This window comes from Myxine glutinosa, chromosome 9, assembly GCF_964187855.1.
Source record: "Myxine glutinosa chromosome 9, kmMyxGlut1.1, whole genome shotgun sequence".
Taxonomy (NCBI): Eukaryota; Metazoa; Chordata; class Myxini; order Myxiniformes; family Myxinidae; genus Myxine; species Myxine glutinosa.
Genome location: NC_136269.1, coordinates 96525335 through 96548603, shown reverse-complemented (window position 1 = coordinate 96548603; position 23269 = coordinate 96525335). Strand labels below are relative to the sequence as shown.

The 23269-nt window shown below is 45.4% G+C and overlaps 2 protein-coding genes across 3 annotated transcripts in view; one reads left to right on the top strand and one right to left on the bottom strand.

Moving 5' to 3' along the window:
• The window catches only part of SLC7A9 (solute carrier family 7 member 9), a 94133-nt gene that overhangs the window by 10009 nt on the left and 60855 nt on the right, over positions 1 to 23269 (bottom strand). For both annotated transcript variants that reach the window (XM_068128794.2, XM_068128793.2), the window contains one exon: positions 12266 to 12310. In XM_068128794.2, the coding sequence (XP_067984895.1) occupies positions 12266 to 12310 (45 nt within the window). The remainder of the gene's footprint in view (positions 1 to 12265; positions 12311 to 23269) is intronic.
• LOC144893697 (uncharacterized) lies at positions 908 to 21654 on the top strand. The gene is made up of 2 exons (XM_078785059.1): positions 908 to 1170; positions 20402 to 21654. Exon 2 carries the CDS (start codon positions 20422 to 20424, stop codon positions 21652 to 21654), a length of 1233 nt encoding a protein of 410 aa, XP_078641185.1. The 5' UTR covers positions 908 to 1170; positions 20402 to 20421.

Here is a 23269-nt window from a genome sequence, read left to right as displayed (position 1 = left end):
CTGTAACTTTGTCTTCTTCACATTCGGTCGCTTTAGAGGTTTCCAAATTGAGTGTACGTGGCGCGATTCGGCCAACGCATATGAATCGGGTTTATCCCCTTTGATAAACGGCTCACGCCGCAGTTCGCTTCGCTCGGCGCAACCAATCCATTACGCTGCGGCCGTGAGCGGGGGGGTGTTTCCTTGCGTACCGGGAGGCGCTGGTATTTAGGTCATAGGACGTTTGGGCCTAATACCCTACCCAGCGCTGACCGGGCGTGACGTCATACCCCCAGGACCACGTCGGTCAGTCATAGACGAGGGGATTAATCCACCCTCGATAAGGGGGAAAGAGGCCGACGTTGGGTTCCGTAACAATATTAACAACCAAAGTTGTCCAGGACTTTTTGGAACACCCTGCATATCCATATTGTGGAATTGGAGAATTGAAATAAGCTTTAGTGGTTATGGATGAGTCCTTTGATTTTAACAGTTTAACATAGTCCCTTTCCATGCATCCTAAAGTTACAATCGCTTTATTTATTGGTTGCTACCTGGCAACACACTGACTGCTTCAATGTGTGGTTGTTTTTGATACTGATGGAAACTGGACCATCATTGCCAAATATAGCATTGGTGTATTGTGATTTCATCTCCTCTCCTTTAGTATGATTGATGCTTCCTGAATTTTTTTTTATGACAATGGAATAATTGAAATGATAATTAACTTTGTGCAGAATTTTATTTTTAGATCCATAATCTTACTATAAATATAATTCACCAAATGTCTGTCTGTCTGTCTGTTCCCAGGTACCGCAAAAACGGCTCAACCGATCGCAACGATATTTTGGGTGGGTATTCCTGGGACCCCCTGGAGTAAAATAGGCTATATTGTTTTTCCAATTTTCCAAGTTTTCCAATTTTCCAGTTTTTCCAAACACGATGGAATAATATTTACCGATATGAACAGTGATGTGGCTTTTATTGAAATTCGACAAATACTGTATAGATTTTGATGACAATTATGAACCTGCCGCGATTGCGGAAGTGGACAGATTACGCAATGCGCGGGATTGATAATATCCCAATACAACCATCATTTAAAAACAGTATTTTGTTAAAGTATCAATTGATGATTGGAATCGCCATTGACTGGGAATGGAACAGACGTACCTGTTTGTTTGCCAACGGGTACGTTGTTCATGGAAGTCCTTCACAAACTTGCTGTCCATGTCTGACATGCGACTGAAGGTGCTACAGTAATGTGGAATTTATTGGTTTCATGCTTTAGCATTCGCCGTTTCTGCATTGTCTGTTTGCTTCTGGCCTCCCACCCGTGCGTAGCACGGGCACCTCACTAGTCTATATTATAATAGGCGTGTGTGTGTGCATGTGTGTTTGTATGTGTGTGTATATATATGGGTGTGTGTGTGTTTGTGTATGTGTATATTATTTATATATATATATACATATATATATATATATATATATATATATATATATATATATATATATATATATATATATATATATATACATACATACATACATACATACATACATACATACATACATATATATATATATATATATATATATATATATATATATATATATACATATATATATATACATACATACATACATACATATATACATACATATATATATATATATATATATATATATATATATATTGTTACAGATCGCGGTTAAGATGTTATAGACCGAGCGGTGGTGTAAAACCGCGACCTAACAAAACTCACCCGATTCACCCAGACTTTGGCCGTATCGCACCCTAGCTGCTCAATGAGGGAAAAGACAGAAACGACGCAATGCAAGAGGAAAAAGGAAGACAAAAAAAGGTTTGAAATACTACTACATTTATTCCTACTATTTACACACAAGCAAAAAGAAACAATTACGTTTATTTACAAGCACAAGACGCAGGTGACACAGTGCAAATTTAGCTTACCTACAGACTTAATTAAATACCCAGGGACAGAACAAACAAAACGCTGACTCACGCGGGGAATTGCTGAAATGGCAGGATGTGGATGGCTGGAGGGGGAGGGAGGTCCAAGGGGGGTCATGCAGCACAACCGGCGCGTTCAGCAGCCGCCGTTCCTCTTCGGCCCTGCTCCAAACCGCCGTTCAGGCCCCCTTTGGCGGTTGGGTGGTCTGGCTGCTGCGGCCGCCGTCCGCTGCGTTCCCCGGACTTGTCTGGTCCAAACCCTCAACTCTGTCGTGTTTCTCTCACTCCTCACCACCGACTCCTCACCGCAACCAACTGACCACCGACTCCTTTTGCAACCAACTTCCGCAACCAACTCTTCTCTCTCAACAACCCTTTTCTCTCAACAACCCTTCTCCCTCCTGGCCACTTCCGTTTTTGCGCCTTTTATAGCGCCTCCAGCGATTACGCCCCCGGCGCTTTGGACACGCCCATCGGGGGTGCCCACCTCGGCCCTGGTTGGTCGCGCGACCCTCGGGCTCCGCCCTGGATGACGACGGGCGGCCGCGCCCCTCCTCCCCTCTGACGAGGTGGAGACACGCCTTTCTTCTCCGACTCAAAGCCCATGGTCAATGGCGGTTATTGGAGGGGAGGTAATATGAGGTCAATGGTGGTTATTGGAGGGGAGGTAATATGAGGTCAATGGTGGTTATTGGAGGGGAGGTAATATGAGCAATCGAGGCTCGGCAATGACGAGAGGGGATGTAATATGAGGTCAATGGAGGTTTTTGGAGGGGAGGGAAAGGGAGATTTTTGGGGATGGGAAGGAAAGGGGATCTATTCTCTTTCACTGGTGCAATGGAGTACTTTCAATTAATGGGAGACACAGCCTTATCCTAAAACACAGAATAAGAGATAACTATCGAACATGGATATTCTATGATTGGCTGACGTGTATGCTTGTGGACTATGGGACGCCCTTTTGGTCTTTACACAGCTCCGGAGGCAGGAGGCACAGAATAAACAATAATAATAACTAGAACGGGCACTCGGTAGAGCGCATACCTTCGCCGCAGCTACTGTTCTGTACTTGGCATGGGAGTGTAGGGAACAGAACAACAAAAATACGATTTTGACCTTTTCGTGACCTTGACCTTGACCTTTGACCCGATTGCTCCCAAAATCTAATCAAATGTGTCCCGTATAATAACCAATCATCCCACCAAATTTCATGCAATTCGGTTGAATACTTTTTGAGTTATGCGAATAACATACACACACACACACACACAGACATACAAATAAATACACAGCGATCAAAACATAACCTTCCGCTTTTGCGAAGGTAATCATACAGCACACAATCAAAAAAAAAATACAGTCCTCATCTCCGCAACACTGCACCCTCCTCCTCTTAGGCACGTCCCGGGCCTACAACTTTTATTTAGTGTGACACGTAGGTGTAGTTCCCTCTATTTTTAACCTGACCCTGAGTGCGACAGTTTTAAACCATAAATAAATGTGTCCCGCTGCTCCATTGCACCCTAACAGACTTACGCCCACAGTTAACCGAATTGCGGAATGGTCTTCAAACTATACACTGACGGTGGGGAGCATTATTTACAATTGACGCTATTTTTATTTACAAAACTAACCCAGGACCTGTAATTGTTCTTTCTGGGGGGGAGACAGTCTGCTCTGCATCGACGCACCATTAAAAGCACCCAAAAACGCACCAACACACCCTCAAGCACCAATCAGTGCAGTCACCACTGTTCATCAATAAAATAAATCCAACAAACCCAAACCCTGCAGGTGATCTCTTGCTCTTCGGCTCCCTCTGCTGGTTATTATTTTCTTCCAGATGTTGTCATTTCCTTTCATTTTCTTACTGGCGGCCTATTTGAGCATAAAATGAAATGCACCCAACGTGTCCATTTTTACTTTATTTATGGCCCACAGGGCCGACTAGTGTAGTTCACCTGTGGGGCATCGGTGCCCTGTGGCCAAGGTCCGCCAGCAAGATTTCGGGCCCTCATGGCCGGTTCCAGCAGAGGGGCCATGCCCCAACCCATGGGGTCCATACGTGGTGCTCGGCCACAAACATGTGGTCCATAATGTGGTGCATCGGTGCAGACAGCTGGTTCTGGGAATTTCGGGCGCACAATGGCCGACCCACGCACGCTCCCCTCGGCACCCAATGGCGCACAGGTCATGTGGGAGACAAAAGGGGATAGACAAATGAGCGAGGGGTAAGGTCACAAGGGTACACATCAATAAGGCAATGCAAGGCGAAATGCGTACGGAGGGCGAAGTGAGAAAGCTCGTCCCTACCGTACGTCACCCCCCTGTCACCTACCCTTGCCCTCACCCCATATGTACAAAAATCTACACATTTACAAATTTGTCACTACTGTCACGTCTTCCCCATATTTCCTCTATACCAAATTCGTCACCACAATCCCTCTATCCAAAATTTGCCATCACCAAATTCATCATCAATCCTCATAAGGAGGGAGAGATGGAATCACGCACAATGTCACACCCACGTCATGATGCGTCTCACATTCCAAACATTTGCACAATAAAAAATAATAAAACATGGCATGGTGTGGAGTTACCTGTCACCTCAGGTGAGTGGGTGCAGATGGTGCGAGGAGATCCTTCATCCTAACTATCCTCTAAATGACTTTAACACACTTTACACTACCCGGGGTCTTTCCCTGCCAATCCATTGGCCACTTACACTATGGGTTCTAACAACCAATCCCCATTGACCAAACTGTGGTGCTTCTCAATTTGGGGTCTCACTCCCCCGATTCATCTCCCGGTGCCCTCGCACAATTTCTGGGCCGCGACGTGTAACTCTCCCAGCAGGTCTACCCACCTGCACACCTCCACCACTGTAGTTGCCACCCGAGCTTACCTAGCTCCTCACCCTAACCTATCTAACTGGGGCAGGCCCCTCCTGGCTCTGTCACCCCACTCGGTGCCCTCTGGCACTGGGCTACCCGGGTCCGTCCTCCGGATCCTCAGGCCCCATCCACAACAACTACTACCGGCTCCCAGAGCCCACCTGCGGCCTCACCTGGCCGACATCCTCACAGTGGTGGAGCGCCCAACCAACTACACACACTAACAGGCTACACGCCCAGCCATTTCCACGACACTAATGCACCCATCCAAATACCATTCTTTCACCTCGCACCACAGATGCCAATATCCAACCACAATTTACCTATACCCTCTACCTAACACTTGCACTACCCGCCCCGGGTATCCGTGATGGGGGTCCACTCTTCCCCCATTCACACCTTCGCACCATCCACTCCACTCCACAATTTCCACCATACTCACTCCACGACCATCCATTCCAATCCTCCAGACCATTTATTCCATACACCTGTCTTTCATTCGCCTGTCGTTGCACACCTGTGCAATCCTACCTGGTGCCACCTGCACCCTCCTCCTCTTCCTGGACCATTTGGTCAACACAACACGCAATCACCACTACTCCCTCATACACTGCTCCATACACCTGTTCAGTTGCACACCTGTGCAATCACACCTGTTCAATTCTCACACATACGGCATCATCTCATCTAACTACTCCCCTCTGAAACCTGCGCTTCCCAGTCGTCCCTTTAAACTATTGCGCTCCCTCGTCATTATCATCCACACTAATCTACCTGCGTCCCCCCTACAGGTATCAGTCACTAACTAACCTTAACGTCACCTAATGTCATCTTCGCTAGATCCCTACAATATAACCTAACCCACCCAGGCTAGTTTTCACTGCCATCACCCCCATAAGCTATTGCTCCTTTGCCCCACATCATGTGAGGGATGATGGATTTGCCATCCCACCACATTGGGGTCTCTCACTATAAATTTTGTTCGTCCAAATCCAACAAATCAAAAATTTTCCATTTACTGCCAATTCTATTCACTTTTCTAAATTTTGTATCAAATCACTACTATCACTATCACCATTACCCGTCTACTTATTAGGTCCTCTCGGTGCGCCAATTCACATCTACAGCCCGGCTTCGTACAGCCGAGCAATGAACGCGGGTCGTTTTGTGCCAGCGGCTGGATACGTCCCGCCGCACTCGGGGCAGGGACGGGGGCTTACCCGGGCCGAGATCCCACGCACCACCTCGGCGTGGAGCCATCCAATGTCCCGATCTCGACCTGCCGGCACGTCTCAATAGAAAGTGGTCGCCATGACGACCCTTCCTATCGGGCTGCCCGCTCCGCCTAGTGGAGCACGGACGCGGCCGTTCCAAGCGAGGCCCAGCGTGGATCGCGCACGGCGGTCCTTTCGAACCCGCCGTGGCTCGGATCCCCGCTGGTTCTCGCTGCACGCGAAGCCCGGCACGCACCGAGGGCCCGAGTCGGCTATAAGTCGTTCTAACCTTTAACCCGGTTATCGTCGACGCCTCACCTGGATGCTTACAAGCATACGCTACCCCTTTCATGCTCATACATGCAGCCGTTTCCATGCTCTTGGTCGTACCTTCTCTAACACACCTCGGTACACTCATTCCGTCACCGACTTGGTCACACACCTGACCACCGAACACCTTGGCACACATTCGTCGCTCGCACACCTCACCAACACACCTCTCCGCGCCCCTTTCTCGGTCACCTCCTTTTTGACGATCACAGGTGTGCTCTCACCCGCACACCCAACCGCGTGCCTCACGACCAACTCAAATGTGCCTTCCCACACACGCTCTACCATTCCAGGTGTGCATCCTTCCATTCCAGGTGTACATCCTCGCTCACCTGTCATAACCAACTCACGCTCCGTTTCACTCTCACTACTCTCACCTCCATTCTTGACCGCGCACTCACCCTTACTCTCGACAGCACACTCTTTCCTCATGCACCCGTCCGTTACACACCTTTCTCGCGCACACCCTCCCGTTACATCCTCTGTAACACTCACCACAGGTGTACACTCTCTCGTTACATCCTCTGTAACACTCACCACACCGCGCTTCCATGTACCCCCTCGCACACGCGCTTCGACCAACTCACTCTTGACGGCACACTCACTCCTCGGCGTGCACTTTTTCCTCACACACCCCATGGTCGGACATTCTCGCACATCTCTTTTTTCGCACACCTGACCTGTCACACACTTCACCAACGGCCTTTCACGAACACCCGGATCCAAACCAATCCCCAAGCCGACTGAAGCTTTCCTCACATCATATACATTGCCACTCACCTCCGTACTTCGTCTCCGCACCTCCTTTGCCACCTGCAAACTTTTTATTTGGTTAGTGAGCACCTCATCATGATTTGAACACAGACCTTGTACATATTCCATTACCTCCTCCTGGATTTCTCTCTTAGTTTCTGTCCGTCCCTTCTTAATTTCACTCACCTCTTCTTCCACTTCCTCTAGTTTTTGTTTAACCTCTTTTATTTCTTGGTGCGTCTCCTCAAGTTCATCCTCTAGGGCTACCGTGACCGTCTCTATGTGCATCCTCACCTGCCGGTCCTTTGTCTCCATTATCTCTGTCACCTCGTCCACCCTCCTTGTCAGTTCCTCACGTACCATCTGACATTGCCTCTGTGTCGCTATCAAGTCATTTTTAATTTCTTTTTGTGTCGCCTTTAACCCTCCGAGTACTGCAGTGTTCCTTTGAACCTGCTCCACTAACTTCGTTTGTCCCTCTGTCAGCTGTTCCACCTCCTCCGTCAGACCCTCTATGCCCCCTTGTAACTTAGCCATATTATTTCTCACCTCTTTCTCTATACGCTTTTCGCCTCGCTTTACCTCCTCGCGCAGCCCCGAGACCTCCTCACTCACCCCTCGTCGTATTTCCTCCATCTGGTTCCCCATCTGTTCGATTTCCCGGGCGGATTGTTCCCCTATTTCCCGCAATTTGTCCTCCATCCTATTTTCTAACCCCATTAACCCATTTTTCACCCCCTCTAACTGATTCTCCTGGGCAGCCATTCTGTTTTCCACCCCCTTTAACCCATTCTTTACCTCTTTTATCCCGTTGTCTAACCCCTCACCGGTACCCCTCGCTTCGTCCCTCATTACCCCCATTTGGTTTCCCATTACCCCCAATTGCTCACTCTGAGCCCTCGCTTCGTCCCTCATTACCCCCATTTGGCCCTCCAATCGCTCACCCTGAGCATCCATTTTTGCCATCAGTTGGGTCAAGAATAATCTGAGGTCAAACCCGGTTTGCCCAGCGTCCCCAGCCGCCACCGCGGGCTCGCCCTCCGCGGCGCCGCTATTTTGGGACCCTTCAACCACGTGCGCGAGCGCGCCATTTTGCGCGCCTGATATTCCCGCAACCACATTGCCATTTTCCTCCTCCCTTTCTTCCCCGAAGTCCTGGGTTACTTCTAACCCCTCTATCTCTCCCACCGGCATCCCGTCGCCTTGAACAGCCATGGCGCGATTTCAAAATTCGGGTTTTACTTTATAAAACAAAACAAATTTCGTCCGCTCCAAATTTTGACCAAATTTTTTTTTTTCTATTCGTTTTAAAAATTTGGTTCGGGCCTCGAATCCCACTCCCAGACACCAATTGTTACAGATCGCGGTTAAGATGTTATAGACCGAGCGGTGGTGTAAAACCGCGACCTAACAAAACTCACCCGATTCACCCAGACTTTGGCCGTATCGCACCCTAGCTGCTCAATGAGGGAAAAGACAGAAACGACGCAATGCAAGAGGAAAAAGGAAGACAAAAAAAGGTTTGAAATACTACTACATTTATTCCTACTATTTACACACAAGCAAAAAGAAACAATTACGTTTATTTACAAGCACAAGACGCAGGTGACACAGTGCAAATTTAGCTTACCTACAGACTTAATTAAATACCCAGGGACAGAACAAACAAAACGCTGACTCACGCGGGGAATTGCTGAAATGGCAGGATGTGGATGGCTGGAGGGGGAGGGAGGTCCAAGGGGGGTCATGCAGCACAACCGGCGCGTTCAGCAGCCGCCGTTCCTCTTCGGCCCTGCTCCAAACCGCCGTTCAGGCCCCCTTTGGCGGTTGGGTGGTCTGGCTGCTGCGGCCGCCGTCCGCTGCGTTCCCCGGACTTGTCTGGTCCAAACCCTCAACTCTGTCGTGTTTCTCTCACTCCTCACCACCGACTCCTCACCGCAACCAACTGACCACCGACTCCTTTTGCAACCAACTTCCGCAACCAACTCTTCTCTCTCAACAACCCTTTTCTCTCAACAACCCTTCTCCCTCCTGGCCACTTCCGTTTTTGCGCCTTTTATAGCGCCTCCAGCGATTACGCCCCCGGCGCTTTGGACACGCCCATCGGGGGTGCCCACCTCGGCCCTGGTTGGTCGCGCGACCCTCGGGCTCCGCCCTGGATGACGACGGGCGGCCGCGCCCCTCCTCCCCTCTGACGAGGTGGAGACACGCCTTTCTTCTCCGACTCAAAGCCCATGGTCAATGGCGGTTATTGGAGGGGAGGTAATATGAGGTCAATGGTGGTTATTGGAGGGGAGGTAATATGAGGTCAATGGTGGTTATTGGAGGGGAGGTAATATGAGCAATCGAGGCTCGGCAATGACGAGAGGGGATGTAATATGAGGTCAATGGAGGTTTTTGGAGGGGAGGGAAAGGGAGATTTTTGGGGATGGGAAGGAAAGGGGATCTATTCTCTTTCACTGGTGCAATGGAGTACTTTCAATTAATGGGAGACACAGCCTTATCCTAAAACACAGAATAAGAGATAACTATCGAACATGGATATTCTATGATTGGCTGACGTGTATGCTTGTGGACTATGGGACGCCCTTTTGGTCTTTACACAGCTCCGGAGGCAGGAGGCACAGAATAAACAATAATAATAATCATACAGCACACAATCAAAAAAAAAAATACAGTCCTCATCTCCGCAACAATATATATATATATATATATATATATATATATATATATATATATATATATATATATATATATATATATATATATATATATGTGTGTGTGTGTGTGGATGTATATAATGTGTATATGTGCATATATATATATATATATATATATGTGTGTGTGTGTGTGTGTATATATATATATATATATATATGTGTGTGTGCGTGTGTATGTGTGTATGTGTGTGTATATATGGGTGTACGTGTGTGGGTGTACGTGTGTGTATGTGTGTGTGTATATATGTGTGTGTGTGTACGTGTGTGGGTGTACGTGTGTGGGTGTACGTGTGTGTATGTGTGTGTGTCTATATGTGTGTGGGTGTACGTGTTTTTGTGTGTGTATATGTGTGTACGTGTGTGTGGGTGTGCACGCACATGCATTCACATGTTATCAGAAGTAAATACATTGTGTAGATGACATCATTTGTGCATCTGATAAATTGCCAGTAACCATTTTGTGAAACTGAATGTGCAGGTGCAGCATCTAACTGAATATGTCGAAATGTCACACTCGTCCATGCCCGTGGGATTCCCACGGGTGACCCCACTAGTCTTACTATAATAATTCACCAAATGTCTGTCTGTTCCCAGGTACCGCAAAAATGGCTGAACCGATCGCAACGAAATTTTGGGTGGGTAATCCTGGGACCCCCTGGAGTAAAATAGGCTATATTGTTTTTCCAATTTTCCAATTATTCCAATTTCCAATTTTTCGAATTCTCCAGTTTTTCCAAACACGATGGAATAATATGGAATAATATGAACAGTGATGTGGCTTTTATTGAAATTCTACAAATACTGTTTAGATTTTGATTATTTGCGTGTGATATGATTTAACGGATGTTTATATGAATCGTTTAAAATAAATAAAAAGCCTTCAATTTCTGATATTTTGCCTTTTCATTTGGGTCTCCCAATTGAAGCCCCGCCCATAGGGCGGGTACCGTTGTTAGTAGCAATTATTTGGTTTTGTTGATATGAACAGATACCATTCAGCTTCCGTTTCTGGAAAGCACAGACAGTCACTCAAGATCAAGCATTGATTATATGGAGCCTTTGTTGTTGGCTGCTGTAGTCGTATGCCAACTGTACCACAGTTACCCTGTGTTGGCGAAGCGAAAAACAGGGTTAAGCATTCAGGTGCGTTCATGTACCGTGTGCCGTACATGTGCCGTGTGCCGTACGTGTCTGCATTTTAAAAATTCATTTTCTCGGCAACCGTTGGTTTGATTGACACGAAATTTTACCATAGGAGCGCCTCCGCCTGTAGAATATTTTTATTCATAATTATGACGTCATAGGTCACGTGGTACGGATGCCATCTTGGAAAAACCTTACACCTATATATCTCCCAAACCGCTCAATGGGAAAAATTGAAAGATGGCGCATTGTCAAGTACTCACCATGGCGAATAAGATATGTTGATGGTGACGTCATCGGTGCCTTAATTATGACGTCATAATTCGACAAGTACAATGCTTGATCTGATAAGCATGAATAAAACAAAAATTCCTCTGCAACTGTTAGACCGATGGACACGAATTTTTCAGAATATGTGCAGCTCCTCCTGTAGACATTTCTAATGATAATTATAACGTCATAAGTCGCGTGGTACAGACGCCATCTTGGAATAAATCGAAAAACGTTGCACCTCTATATCTCCGAAACCGCTCCATGGAAAAATGTGAAACATGGCTCATTGTCAAGTACTCCCCTTGGTGAATAAGATATGTTAATGATGATGCCATCTGTGCCTTTATTATGACGTCATAATTCGACAAGTACAACACCTATCCGATCATTGTGAATTTGTTTTTCTCAGCAACTGTTGGTCTGGTGGGCACGAAATTTTCACCAGAGGAGCGCCTCATGTAGAATATTTTAATGATAATCATGATGTCATCGGTCATGTGGTACAGACGCCATCTTTGGAAAACCGAAAAATGTTGCACCTCTATTTCTCCAAAATCGCTGTATGGAAAAAATTGAAACATGGCTCGTTGTAAAGAACTCCATATGTGGAATAGGTGTTGTTAATGATGACGTCATTGTTGCCATGATTATGACGTAATAATTCGACAGGGACAAAGCTTAGTCTGATCAGTTTGAAATGTATTGGGCATGATCTATGCAACAATTATATTAGGGAATATAAATTTATGATGTCATCACTCACGTGGTCTGGCAGCCATATCGGATCAAAGAAAACAAATGTTCAAAAACAGAAGAGTTGGCTCACAACAAGTTGACTGCGCAGGGTAAGTATTCTATGAATACCATCTAGTTTTGGAGTTGTATTCAAGGTAAATTGAAAATATTTTCAAAAGGAAGTGTAAATAATCAGCTTCATCAAGTGCAGTGTGAAATCAAAGTTGCACTCAACAAAAAAAGTCTTACCTGAAAGGATTTTGCAACTCTTCTGTGACAAAGTTCAGTTGATTCCTGAAAATGGCAGGTAAAGAAGACATGAATTTTTGAAGTTGATCTGTTGTATGTAACAAATTTATTTATCTCTGCGTGACTTTAAAATGGTACGGTATAAAATAATGCTGTGACGTAATTTTCAATTTATTAAACACCAAAAAATAAATGCTTAAATTAGGTCGAGAATGTTCAACCATTTAAATACTTGTTAAGGTCATTAAACGTTTCACAATTTGTTAGGTGTGTGTGTGTGTGTTGGGGTGTGTTTGTAAGTTTTTTTCGAACCACTGATTCATACATGAAAATATTTAACACTCTCTATGTGGTTTAGACAGCTGGAAATTTGCATACTGATGTATATCAAAACCGAGATTCCAAAAAAACAAAAAACTGTTCATAAGCAAAAGTTGGCCCATGGAGCTTCGCTCTCGCTCACGGATGGTCACCTGACCGAAGATAATGACATGTCAGGTGATCATGTAGACTGTAGAGGCACATTCACTCCCCAAATGAGCTGGTGTTTATCAGTATTATTGCGGTGTGATTAGAGAAGTGTCTGGGATTTTGTCGTTTACAGATATTGCACAGTGTGTACCCGGTTTAGAATAGGTACACCGTTTCCCTGTGTGTCCTAAGAGGCAACGAAAAGGGTTGGCGTCAGGAAGGGCATCCGGCCATAAAACATTGCCTCAAAAAGGGAACCATGACAATTACAACTACATATGGGCAGGGTACAGCCCGAAGTACCCCGTGGGGGACCCCACTCCCTCTCCTCAAAAATAAAAGTGGGGGAACCCGATCGAAGCGAGGGTGGAAATCACTCCGTTTATGATGACGAAACGTCTGATGTCCCACGTGGAGATTGGTTTGTGAGGTTTGGGACATGGAATGGAGGGACAATGACAGGGAGATCAGGAGAAGTGGTGGAAGTATTGGTCAGAAGAAGAGTGGACATATGTTGTGTGCAGGAGACGAGATGGAAGGGAAGTGGTGTGAGAATGGTGAAGGGTAAGCACGAGGCAGGGACAGAAATACAAGTTTGTGTGGCAAGGGTGCCCGGAGGGTGTGAATGGTGTTCAAGGAGTTTGTAGACGGAAGAAGGACTTTGTAGACAGTGTAGTGAATGTGACGAGAGTGAGTGAAAGGTTGATGATGGTGAAAATGATGATTGGAAAGCTCTTGGTGAACGTCATCTCGGGATATGCTCCGCAGGTTGGTCGGAGCGATGAAGAGAAGGACAAGTTCTGGTGTGCGATAGAGAAACTGATGGAAAACATGAAAGATGAGGAAGTTGTTGTGGTAGGAGGAGACCTAAATGGACATGTGGGAAGCAGTATGGACGGTTTTGAGGGAGTTCATGGGGGTTACGGATATGGTGTGAGAAATGGAGAAGGTGAAAGGGTTTTGGAGTTTGCTGATGTAGCTGCTTTGTTGATTTGTAATACTTAGTTCCAGAAAGAGGATAATAAGCTTGTTACATACACATCAGGTGGGTCGACGACAACCGTTGACTACCTGATTGGTGCGTAGGTGAGATAGGGGGCACCTCCGGGACAAAAAGGTGATCCCGGGGGCAGAGGATGTTTCACAGCACCACTTGGTTGTCTGCGACATAAGGGTGAGAGGTGGGAGGAGAGCCAGGCGGGTGAAGTACCAACTGAGAATGAAGGTGTGGAGGTTGAAAGAGGTGACAGTGAGGGAGGCATTAAAGGAGAGGTTGACTATTTTAGAGGATGATTTGGTTGAGCTTGAAAGTGGTTGGATGTCAATGAAAGATAGTCTGTTGGGAGCCGTTGGTGAGGTATGTGGATGGACAAAAGGACCACCGAGGCACTCAGAAACATGGTGGTGGGATGATGAAGTTGGAAAGAGGATTGATGAGAAGAGGAAGAAGTTCAAGGAATGGCAGAAGGTGAAGGGTACGGGGGCAGAAAAGGCAGAGCATGAAAGTTATAAGGCAGCCAAGAAGGCTGCAAAGAAAGAGGTAGAAAAGGCACAGGAGGCATGTAGGAAAATGTTTGGAGAACGCTTGGATTCAGAAGAGGGTCAGAGAGCGGTATTCAGGATTGCAAAGGAGATAGCGAAAGAGAGGGGGGATGTGACGGGGGTGTGTTGCTTGAAGGATGAAGTGGGACAAATCGTTGTGGACCCAGATGGAATTAAAGGAAGATGGAAAAGATATATGGAAATGCTGTTGAATGCAGAGAATGAATGGGATGGCAACATAGAGAGTAACCCAGTTTTAGGACCGGCAGAGAAGCTAACTGAGAAGGAAGTTGAGGAAGCGATAAAAGCAATGAAGAGTATAAAAGCAGGAGGGTCGACGGGAGTTGTGGGAGCTATGTTGAAGGCAGCAGGAAGTTGGGGTGTGAAGAGAATGACAGAGATCTGTAATCTGGTGGTGAAAGAAGGCCGCATTCCAGTGGATTGGGAACCGAGTACCCTTATCCCTCTATACAAGGGGAAAGGTGACCTTCTGGACTGTGGCTCGTATCGAGCGATAAAGTTATTGGAGCATGGAATGAAGGTATTGGAAAGGGAGAGGAGGATAAGGAAGAAGGTGAAGATCTACGAAATGCAGTTTGGATTTATGCCAGGAAGAAGAACAACAGACGTGCTTTTTATTGCAAGGCAGTTTCAGGAGAAGTACATGGCGAAGAGGAAGAAGTTTTTTCTTGGGTTTGTTGATCTGAAGAAAGCATTCGATAGGGTTCCACATGAAGTAGTGACATGGGCATTGAGGAAGTTAGGAGTGGAGGAATGGTTGATCAGAGTAGTGATAGCAATGTACAAAAGAGTGTGCACAGCTCTAAGGACGAAGGATGGGAACAGTGGTGAGTTTGAGGTGAAGGTGAGAGTGCATCAGGGGTAGGTACTAAGTCCACTACTATTTGTAGCTGTGATGGATGTGCTGGCTCGGAATGTAAAGGAGCATTTACCGTTTGAGTTGTTGTGTGCAGATGATCTGGTGTTGATTGCAGAAAGTATGGATGGACTGAAGGAGAAGATGAACAAGTGGAAGGAATGTATGGAGACAAAAGATCTAAAGGTGAATATCGGAAAAACGAAGGTGATGGCAAGTGTTAAAGCATGCGATGAGGTGGAAAGAACTGGGAAGTGGCCGTGTGCTGTGTGCACGAAGGGTGTCGGAGTGAACTCCATTCAATGTACAATGTGCGCTGAGTGGGTTCATCAAAAATGTCGTGGTCTGAGAGGGTCATTAACCAGTGTGGCAGCTACATTCAAGTGTAAGGTGTGCACAGAGGGAGCTGCAGATGGAGGAAATGTTGAGTTGGATCTTGGAGACGGCGTGAAGCTGGAAGGTGTGAAAACATTTTGCTACCTCGGAGACATGTTCAATGGAAAGGGTGGATCAGACTCGTCAACGGTTGCTCGTGTGAGATGTGCATGGAAGAAGTTTCGGGAACTGAGTGGCATGCTGACAAGGAGGGGAGTGTCGTTGAAGCTGAAGGGAAAGGTGTATGCTGCATGTGTGAGAAGCAGTGGCGTACCTAAGGTATGGCAGGTATGGCACGTGCCCTGGGCACCACTTGAAGGGGGGCGCCACTGAGCAGTTTCTATTAAAGTCAGACAAGCCATCCTCGGATCGTGAAAAAAGAATTTTCTTCAGATGTATGATCTGTCTTTGATTATCATGGGTGAGAAGCAATGGGATGGCTAGATTGTTAAACCACTTATATAAATTATGAGGTAAAAATACAGTGCTGGGAGCTACATGACCACATACCTCACAGCACCACTGCTCAGTGCCAACTGGCAGTAAGACCATTCTCCTGCGCAAACTAGGAAGGTAGTCTAGAATTTTGTGCAAAATCTGTGAAATTTAATATTCTTATTAAAAGTGCCATTTCCTTATTTCAGAGCATTGTGTAAGAAGACCATGAAACGTTTCTTTATGAAGAAGAAGGAAAGTGGAGCTGAAGGACGGAAGAGACGAAAGTTGGAGACTGAGGAAGCCAAGAAGTCGAGCAAGTTCTTCATGCCCTTCTTTGAAAAGCCCGGAACAAGTTGTTCGACACGTTCCATGGAGTCGTCTGCACCTGCTACAAGTTTGTGAGATCCGAAGGTGGATCAAGTACAAATGCGTCACAAGCCGAGGAGGAAGTCAAGTCAGATAAATCTGAGTATGACGAGATTAAAAGTGAAGCTGCCAGAGAGAACGTGGACATGACAGGAGGGGAAGATGATGATGGTGGTGGTGGTGATGTTGAGTTTATTGACGAGATTTTACGTGACGAGATTGAACCTGACGACGCTGAACCAAGTGAACTGGATGGTGTCGAAGAGCCTCAAACTGTCATACCAGAAGTGATTGAACAGCATGACATTGGACTTCTGAAGTTCGACAAGGATACTGGAAAAGCAATTCTGCCTGACGCGTTGAGAACAGAAATAATAAAGCTGGGTTCGAAGTATTTCCAGAACAGTGAGGGGCCTTTCCTACCAACAAATAACCGCTCAATGAACAAAACTTGGTTCAAGAGGAAATTGGGAAATGGTCGTGGTGAGGAAGTGACTCGCTCATGGCTGGTCTATTCCCCTTCTAAAAAGTCTGCATTTTGTATCTGTTGTCTTCTCTATTACAGTTCCCGGTCAGACCATCAAGCCTCATTGGAGCAGGAAAGTGGATTCAACCAGTGGAAAGCACCTAAAAGGATTAGTGTTCATGAAAATGCTAAGAATCATCGGGAGTCCTTCACACAGTGGAAAGAAATGGAAAGAAATTTAGCTGAAAACAGAGGAGTTATTGACGCGGAACTTCAGTCACAGATTGAGAAGGAAAAGCAGAAGTGGCGTGATATCTTGACGAGAATCCTTCAATGCATAAAATTCCTTGTGACTCAGAACCTGGCTTTGCGAGGACACAGGGAGTCACTTCAGCTGGACGATGACTCCAATGTGGGAAATTTCCTTGGCTTACTGAAACTACTGGCCATCTTTGACCCTGTCATGAAAGAACACCTCACTCGTGTGGAAAGTCATCCTGGATCCACATCTTATCTTTCACCGGGTGTCCAGAACGAATTCATCCACATGATGGCATCCACTGTTCGCCAGAGTTTACTGAAAAGCATTCGTAAAGCCAAGTACTATGGTCTCATGTTCGACTCGACTCCTGATCAGGCACACCGTGAGCAGATGTCAAAAGTAGTGAGGTACGTGGAAGTTGATTTTGAGCGGAAAGCAGTCCGTGTTAGAGAGTCCTTCCTTGGTTTTATCCAGATAAGCCAGAAGGATGCTGAGAGCTTGGTTGAAGACATCTTGAAACAGCTAGAGAAGGACGAAATGGAGCGACAAGATTGTCGGTCACAGTGCTATGACAACGCTGCTGTGATGGCTGGACACAGAAGTGGTGTTCATCAAAGAATAAGTGAGAAAAACAACCTGGCAGTGTTTGTGAATTGCGACAATCACTCACTCAACATGGTGGGTGTACATGCAGCCAAGCAGGATACAATGATGGCCACGTTTTTTGGAACCATCGAAGCTCTCTTCGTGTTCTTCTCTCGTTCAACACAGCGCTGGGAAAAACTCAAAAACGCCGTGCCTGTGGTTGTTAAGTCGGAGTCCGAAACCAGGTGGAGTGCAAGGACAGAAGCAGTGAAGCCCGTCATCAAGTACCTTGAGGAGATACTTCAAGTTCTCCAGGACATGATAGACAATGAAAACGAGACCAGTGAAACAAGAAGTGACGCAAGTCAGCTGCATAACCGCATGTTGAGTTACGATTTTCTGACTTTGCTAGGATTTTGAAACAAAGTACTCATTCGCATTGACCGTATTCAAAGGAGGCTGCAGGATCCTAGCATGAACTTCCATGATGCTGCCCTAGATTTGAAAGCCCTCCGAGATCATTTTGATGATGAAAAAGAAGTGTTGGTCAGTGAGTCACTCGAAGAAGGACTCGGTCTCTGTCAAGAATGGAATATTGAAGTTGAAACGTCAGAGACGAAAGAAACGAATGGCTGATGAGAACTCGAGAGACGCTGGGTTAACAGCCAAGGAGGAAATGGAAAGAGTCATGAAGGGAACACTCGACCGTCTTCACAGAGAAATGGATGAAAGGTTCGCTCGTTTGCACGAAACTGACGCCAAGTTTGGGTTCCTTCTCGATGTCGAGAAACTGTGTTACGGCGCCGACAGTAACGACCTCAAGAAGAAGTGCGAAAATTTGGGCGAATTGTACAGCTCTGATGTTGATGGACAGCAGTTATATGAAGAAATTTTGGATTGCAGAATGTTGCTATCAAGCCGGGCCAACATGAAAATATCAAGACCTGAAGAGCTTCTCGAATTAATTGTTCAGTATGGAGATGAGAGCGTCTTCCCCAATCTTCGCATTGCTATTCAGATAATGCTAACCATCACAGTTTCCATCGCCAGCTGTGAGAGACCATTCAGCAAGTTAAAACTAATACTTTCGTATTTGAGAGCCTCCATCGGTCAAGGCAGACTCTGTGATCTTGCTCTGCTGAGTGTAGAAAGAGAAGAAACTGAAAAAACTGACTGAGCACATCATGAACCAATTTGCATCAGTGAAAGCAAGGAAGGTGCAGTTGTAATTTTCATGTTGTGCCATAATTTGTTAATTAAAAGATTAACGAGCTTGACTTGTATTTTTGAGCTGATTTTATGGTAAAGTTATCTAAAAGATGGGTGTGAGATGTTTGGACAGGAGCGCAATTTCAGTGCTTGCCAAAGGCGCTATTTTCCGTAGATACGCCCCTGGTGAGAAGTGTTATGATGTATGGGAGCGAGACATGGGTAATGAACGTAGAGCAGCAACGAAGGTTGGAAAGGGTGGAAATGCGAATGGTTCGACGGATGTGCGGAGTATCGTTGAGAGAGAGGAAGACAAATAATGAATTGCGAAAGATGATGGGAATAGAGCCTGTGATGGATGCTGTGAAGAGGAACAGGTCGAGATGGTTTGGTCACGTGTTGAGGAAGCGTGAAAGTGACTGTATGAGAAGAGTGATGGAAATGAATGTAGAAGGAAGTAGAGGACGGGGAAGACCGAGAAAGACTTGGCTAAAGGTGGTGGGAGAAGAAATGCGGGCAAGGGGGTTAACAAGGAGAGATGCAGAAAATAGGGCAAAATGGAGAAGATTGTCATGGGGACCACAAGGCTAACCCCACTCTAGCAGGGAAAATGGCCTTAAAATGCCTGTTGTTGTTGTTGCTGTACAGATATTGCACAGTGTTAAGAAGTTGTAAATATTATTCTTTATGGATGTTGAGCAGTGTTAGGAAGCCATAAAAAAATCGTAAACTGGCAGGCCTTCATCATTACATCATCTACTGAAAGTATGCAAATGAATGTTATGCTGTGCTGTAGTATTTATCGTTGGGTCAAGAATTGAACCCAGACCAGACATAGAATCGCTATCTCTCGAAGAGCAGCTTATTACACAATCACTGATAATGTAAATTCAATCAACGTAACAAGAAGGAAAGTTGCCAGCTTAACATGATAACTCACATTGGCTGCTAATGGCATGCGGTGTGAGAACACATACAACAATATCGCAATCACTGTTTATTTTCACCTTCTACCCAGGAGGCCAAGGGGGTTTACCAGACATGGGCTGTTGTACAAGGTTGTGCCCCAGAAATCATATCTACATGTGCCTAGGAACACAATCTAGGTCAACAACCTTGCCAACAAGCTGCTGGAAATTTGTAAGAGGCACACAAATGTTGCGCATCTTTCATCATCATCATCATCATCGTCAGCATCATCTTTGCGCATCCCTACTTTGTGCAGGGCCCAATATAGCTGCAATTTCATGCACAGGGAAATAGTTTGACTGGGTAGTTCAGATATTAATGACTCAAACAAGCTACATATGTAAATTTACTGCTATTATGATTTCCCCATACAGGATCAAGGTGCACAGCTGACAGAGTTTTGCTGTATGGCTGATTTTTATGAATGATTTAATATTTACTCATTTTCAGACAAGTGTGAAATAATATCAACATGCACTTCTGGATGAGATTTGCTCCAAGTGAAGTTGTGTTCTTAATATATATACTCCTTTGCACTTTTAACTACAATGTCTAATGAATTAGTTTGTGTTTCAGATAACACAGCCGGGAGAAAAATGACCAGTCAAGCTGGGAAGAGGCTGGTTCAAGAGGCACTGTTACTGGAACAACCAAAGAAAAGGCGGGAGGATGGCTGGAACACAGACTATGGCAGATGTCTAATATGTCAAGAACCATCAATGAAAGGACTTAATAATGTCCAGGTGATATCAACAGAAAAGCTTCTTGTGGCTATGTCCTGTCGACGGGATCATATTCACAGAAGATTGCAAAGTGACATTACCCAAGAAAACTGGGTTGGACAAAATTCCCCTAAATGGCATGTAAAATGCAGGAACTGGTACCTGAATGAAAAAAGTTACAAACTGGCAGAAAAAAGGAATCTAGGAGGGCAACCACCAGCGGCTGATGACCCTATGAAAACTTCATCTCTTGGGTCTCATACCACAAGACAATCCACATCAGGATTTGAAGCCAAGAACACTTGTGTCATCTGTAATAAGACATGGTATAGAGGGAAAGAGCCCACCTGTAAAGTGTCTACTACAACCAGCCAACATGCAATCCTTGATCAAGCCAAAAAGCTGAAGAGACAAGATATCTTGCAAAGGCTAATTGGTCAAGGCAATGGTTGGTTGCCAACCAATATGGTTGCCAATGACATCTGCTACCATACACCCTGCATGAATACTTTTAAAGCTAGACGCATCCCCACTATCAGTCCAACACAAAATCTCTATGATGTTGCATTTGAAAGATTAGTCGAACAGCTTGAGACATCACTCTTCCAAAATAAGTGTGGCTTTTTTATGAAAAATCTTCGGGATCAGTATCGGGCAATTCTTCGAGAGCTAGATGTCAAAACTGCAGACTCGTATCGATCAATAACTTTGAAGTGGAAATTGCAACAATGGTTTGGCAAGCGCATTTCAATTATCAACCAAAGCACTGGCGCTGGCTTTATCTGTGCTTCCTCCATACCACTAGGAGATGCTCTAGAAAAACTGAGGTTGTTAGAGGCCAAGAATCAGATTGATGAAAAACAGCAAATAATGCATTGTGCAGCTAAAATTCTGAGAGCTGATATTAAGCAGTGCAAAAAAGAACAAAAATCAGAGCAGTTTACTGAAATTTATTTTGCAGCTGCTGAAAGAATTGTTCCACAAACTTTATTTGATTTCACAACCATGCTGTCTCTGACAAAGCAGGGAAAAAGCACCAAGAGTCTGGATCCCATATTTCAGATTCATCATTACTTCATCCGGCAATTAGGGAGAAAGCACTTGTAATATCGCAGCAACTTATGCAACATGTAGCAGCAGTGCCAACTCCTTTGAGTGTAGCTACAGCTTACTATGTGTATAACCAGACACGTAGCAAGTCACTGATCACTCTGAACAATAGACTTGGCCTAGGAATCAATTATGACACGTTGCAGCGCCAACTGACAACAAAAACCATCAACATCATGCAACAGGTTGAGGAGAATGGGGTGTTTGTCCCAGAAGCTATGGTGCATAATCATGCAAGTTTACATGTTTATGCAATGGACAACCTGGATTGGAAGAAAAACACATTAGAAGGTGGGACTTTCAATGCCACCACAGCCATTATAATTGAGAATCCTGTCATGAGTAGTACCCTCATCACTCATCCTGACAATATTAGTCTTCCTACTTCATCTTTAAGCAGGAAAAAGACCCTTTCAGGTGTTTCTAAAACAAATATCCCTAACTGTCACATTTCAGCCAGTGACAGAAGGAATTCTAGATCACTTTGCAACATTGATGATGTTAACAGTTTGGAAACTGCATCTGATGAGACAGCCGAAGAAATGCTGCTCTTCTGGAGACTTGGAAGACAAGTGAAAACTTCACAACTGCTGCATGTGCCATATGAAGGGGATCCTGATCTCCCTGGTTTTTCAGCATTCTGTGCACAGTTACTCCCACACCACAAGGCCAGCCGGATTGCATACCTCCCTCTCATACCTGCTTCACCAACGGATCCTGCTGTGCTAAAGGAAGAGATGACACGGCTTGTACAAACATCACATGCACTTGGAGATACATGGACTGTCATCACTGGAGACCAGGCCACATATGAACTTGCAGTGGCCATCAGGGACAAACACAAAGATGAGCTTTCCAAGGTAATCCTGCTTTTGGGAGGCTTCCACCAGGCTCATAACTACTTAAAAGCAGTCTGTAAGATTATGAGGGACTCTGGTGTGGAAGATCTTCTTGTAACAGCAGGAATGTGCCAAGAAGGGACAGCTAAGAAGATCTTTGGAGAGAAAGCAGACTATTACCAGTCTATGCATGCCATTAAAATCCTGAATAAAAGCTGAAGATCCTGAAAAAAGAAGTATGGCATCTGTATTGGGAAGCATTTGAAAGCTGGATATCAGAGGAAGACACCCGACTATGGATAGATGCCATTGAGGCAGCACTGAAGAAGCAGTTCGATACGTCTATAGATGCAACTGAACAATTGAAGTCCATCCAAGAATGCCACTCACAGCTTGTAGCACTTCAGCAACACCTGCTGAAATTCCAGGAGACTCTCGCCACCTTACCAACTGCTGTATTCTGGCTCAACTTCCTTGAGATGTCAGATGTATTATTCCGCTTCATCTACCACCAACGGGAAGGTAATTGGCGAGGGCATTTGTGTGAATCAGCTCGAATGCTTCCCTATTTAACAGCTGCAGGGCATTACAAATATGGTCAGCAGTCATTGCCACTCTACTTGTCTGAAATGAAAACACTACTCGACACAGCTCCAGAGGTGCATGAAGCTATGATGAATGGAGCATTTGTTGGTCGGAGAGCAGATGGGAGCCATAATGGTGTATCTCCTGATATGCTTTTAGAGCAAACTTATAATGCTGACGCTAAGGAA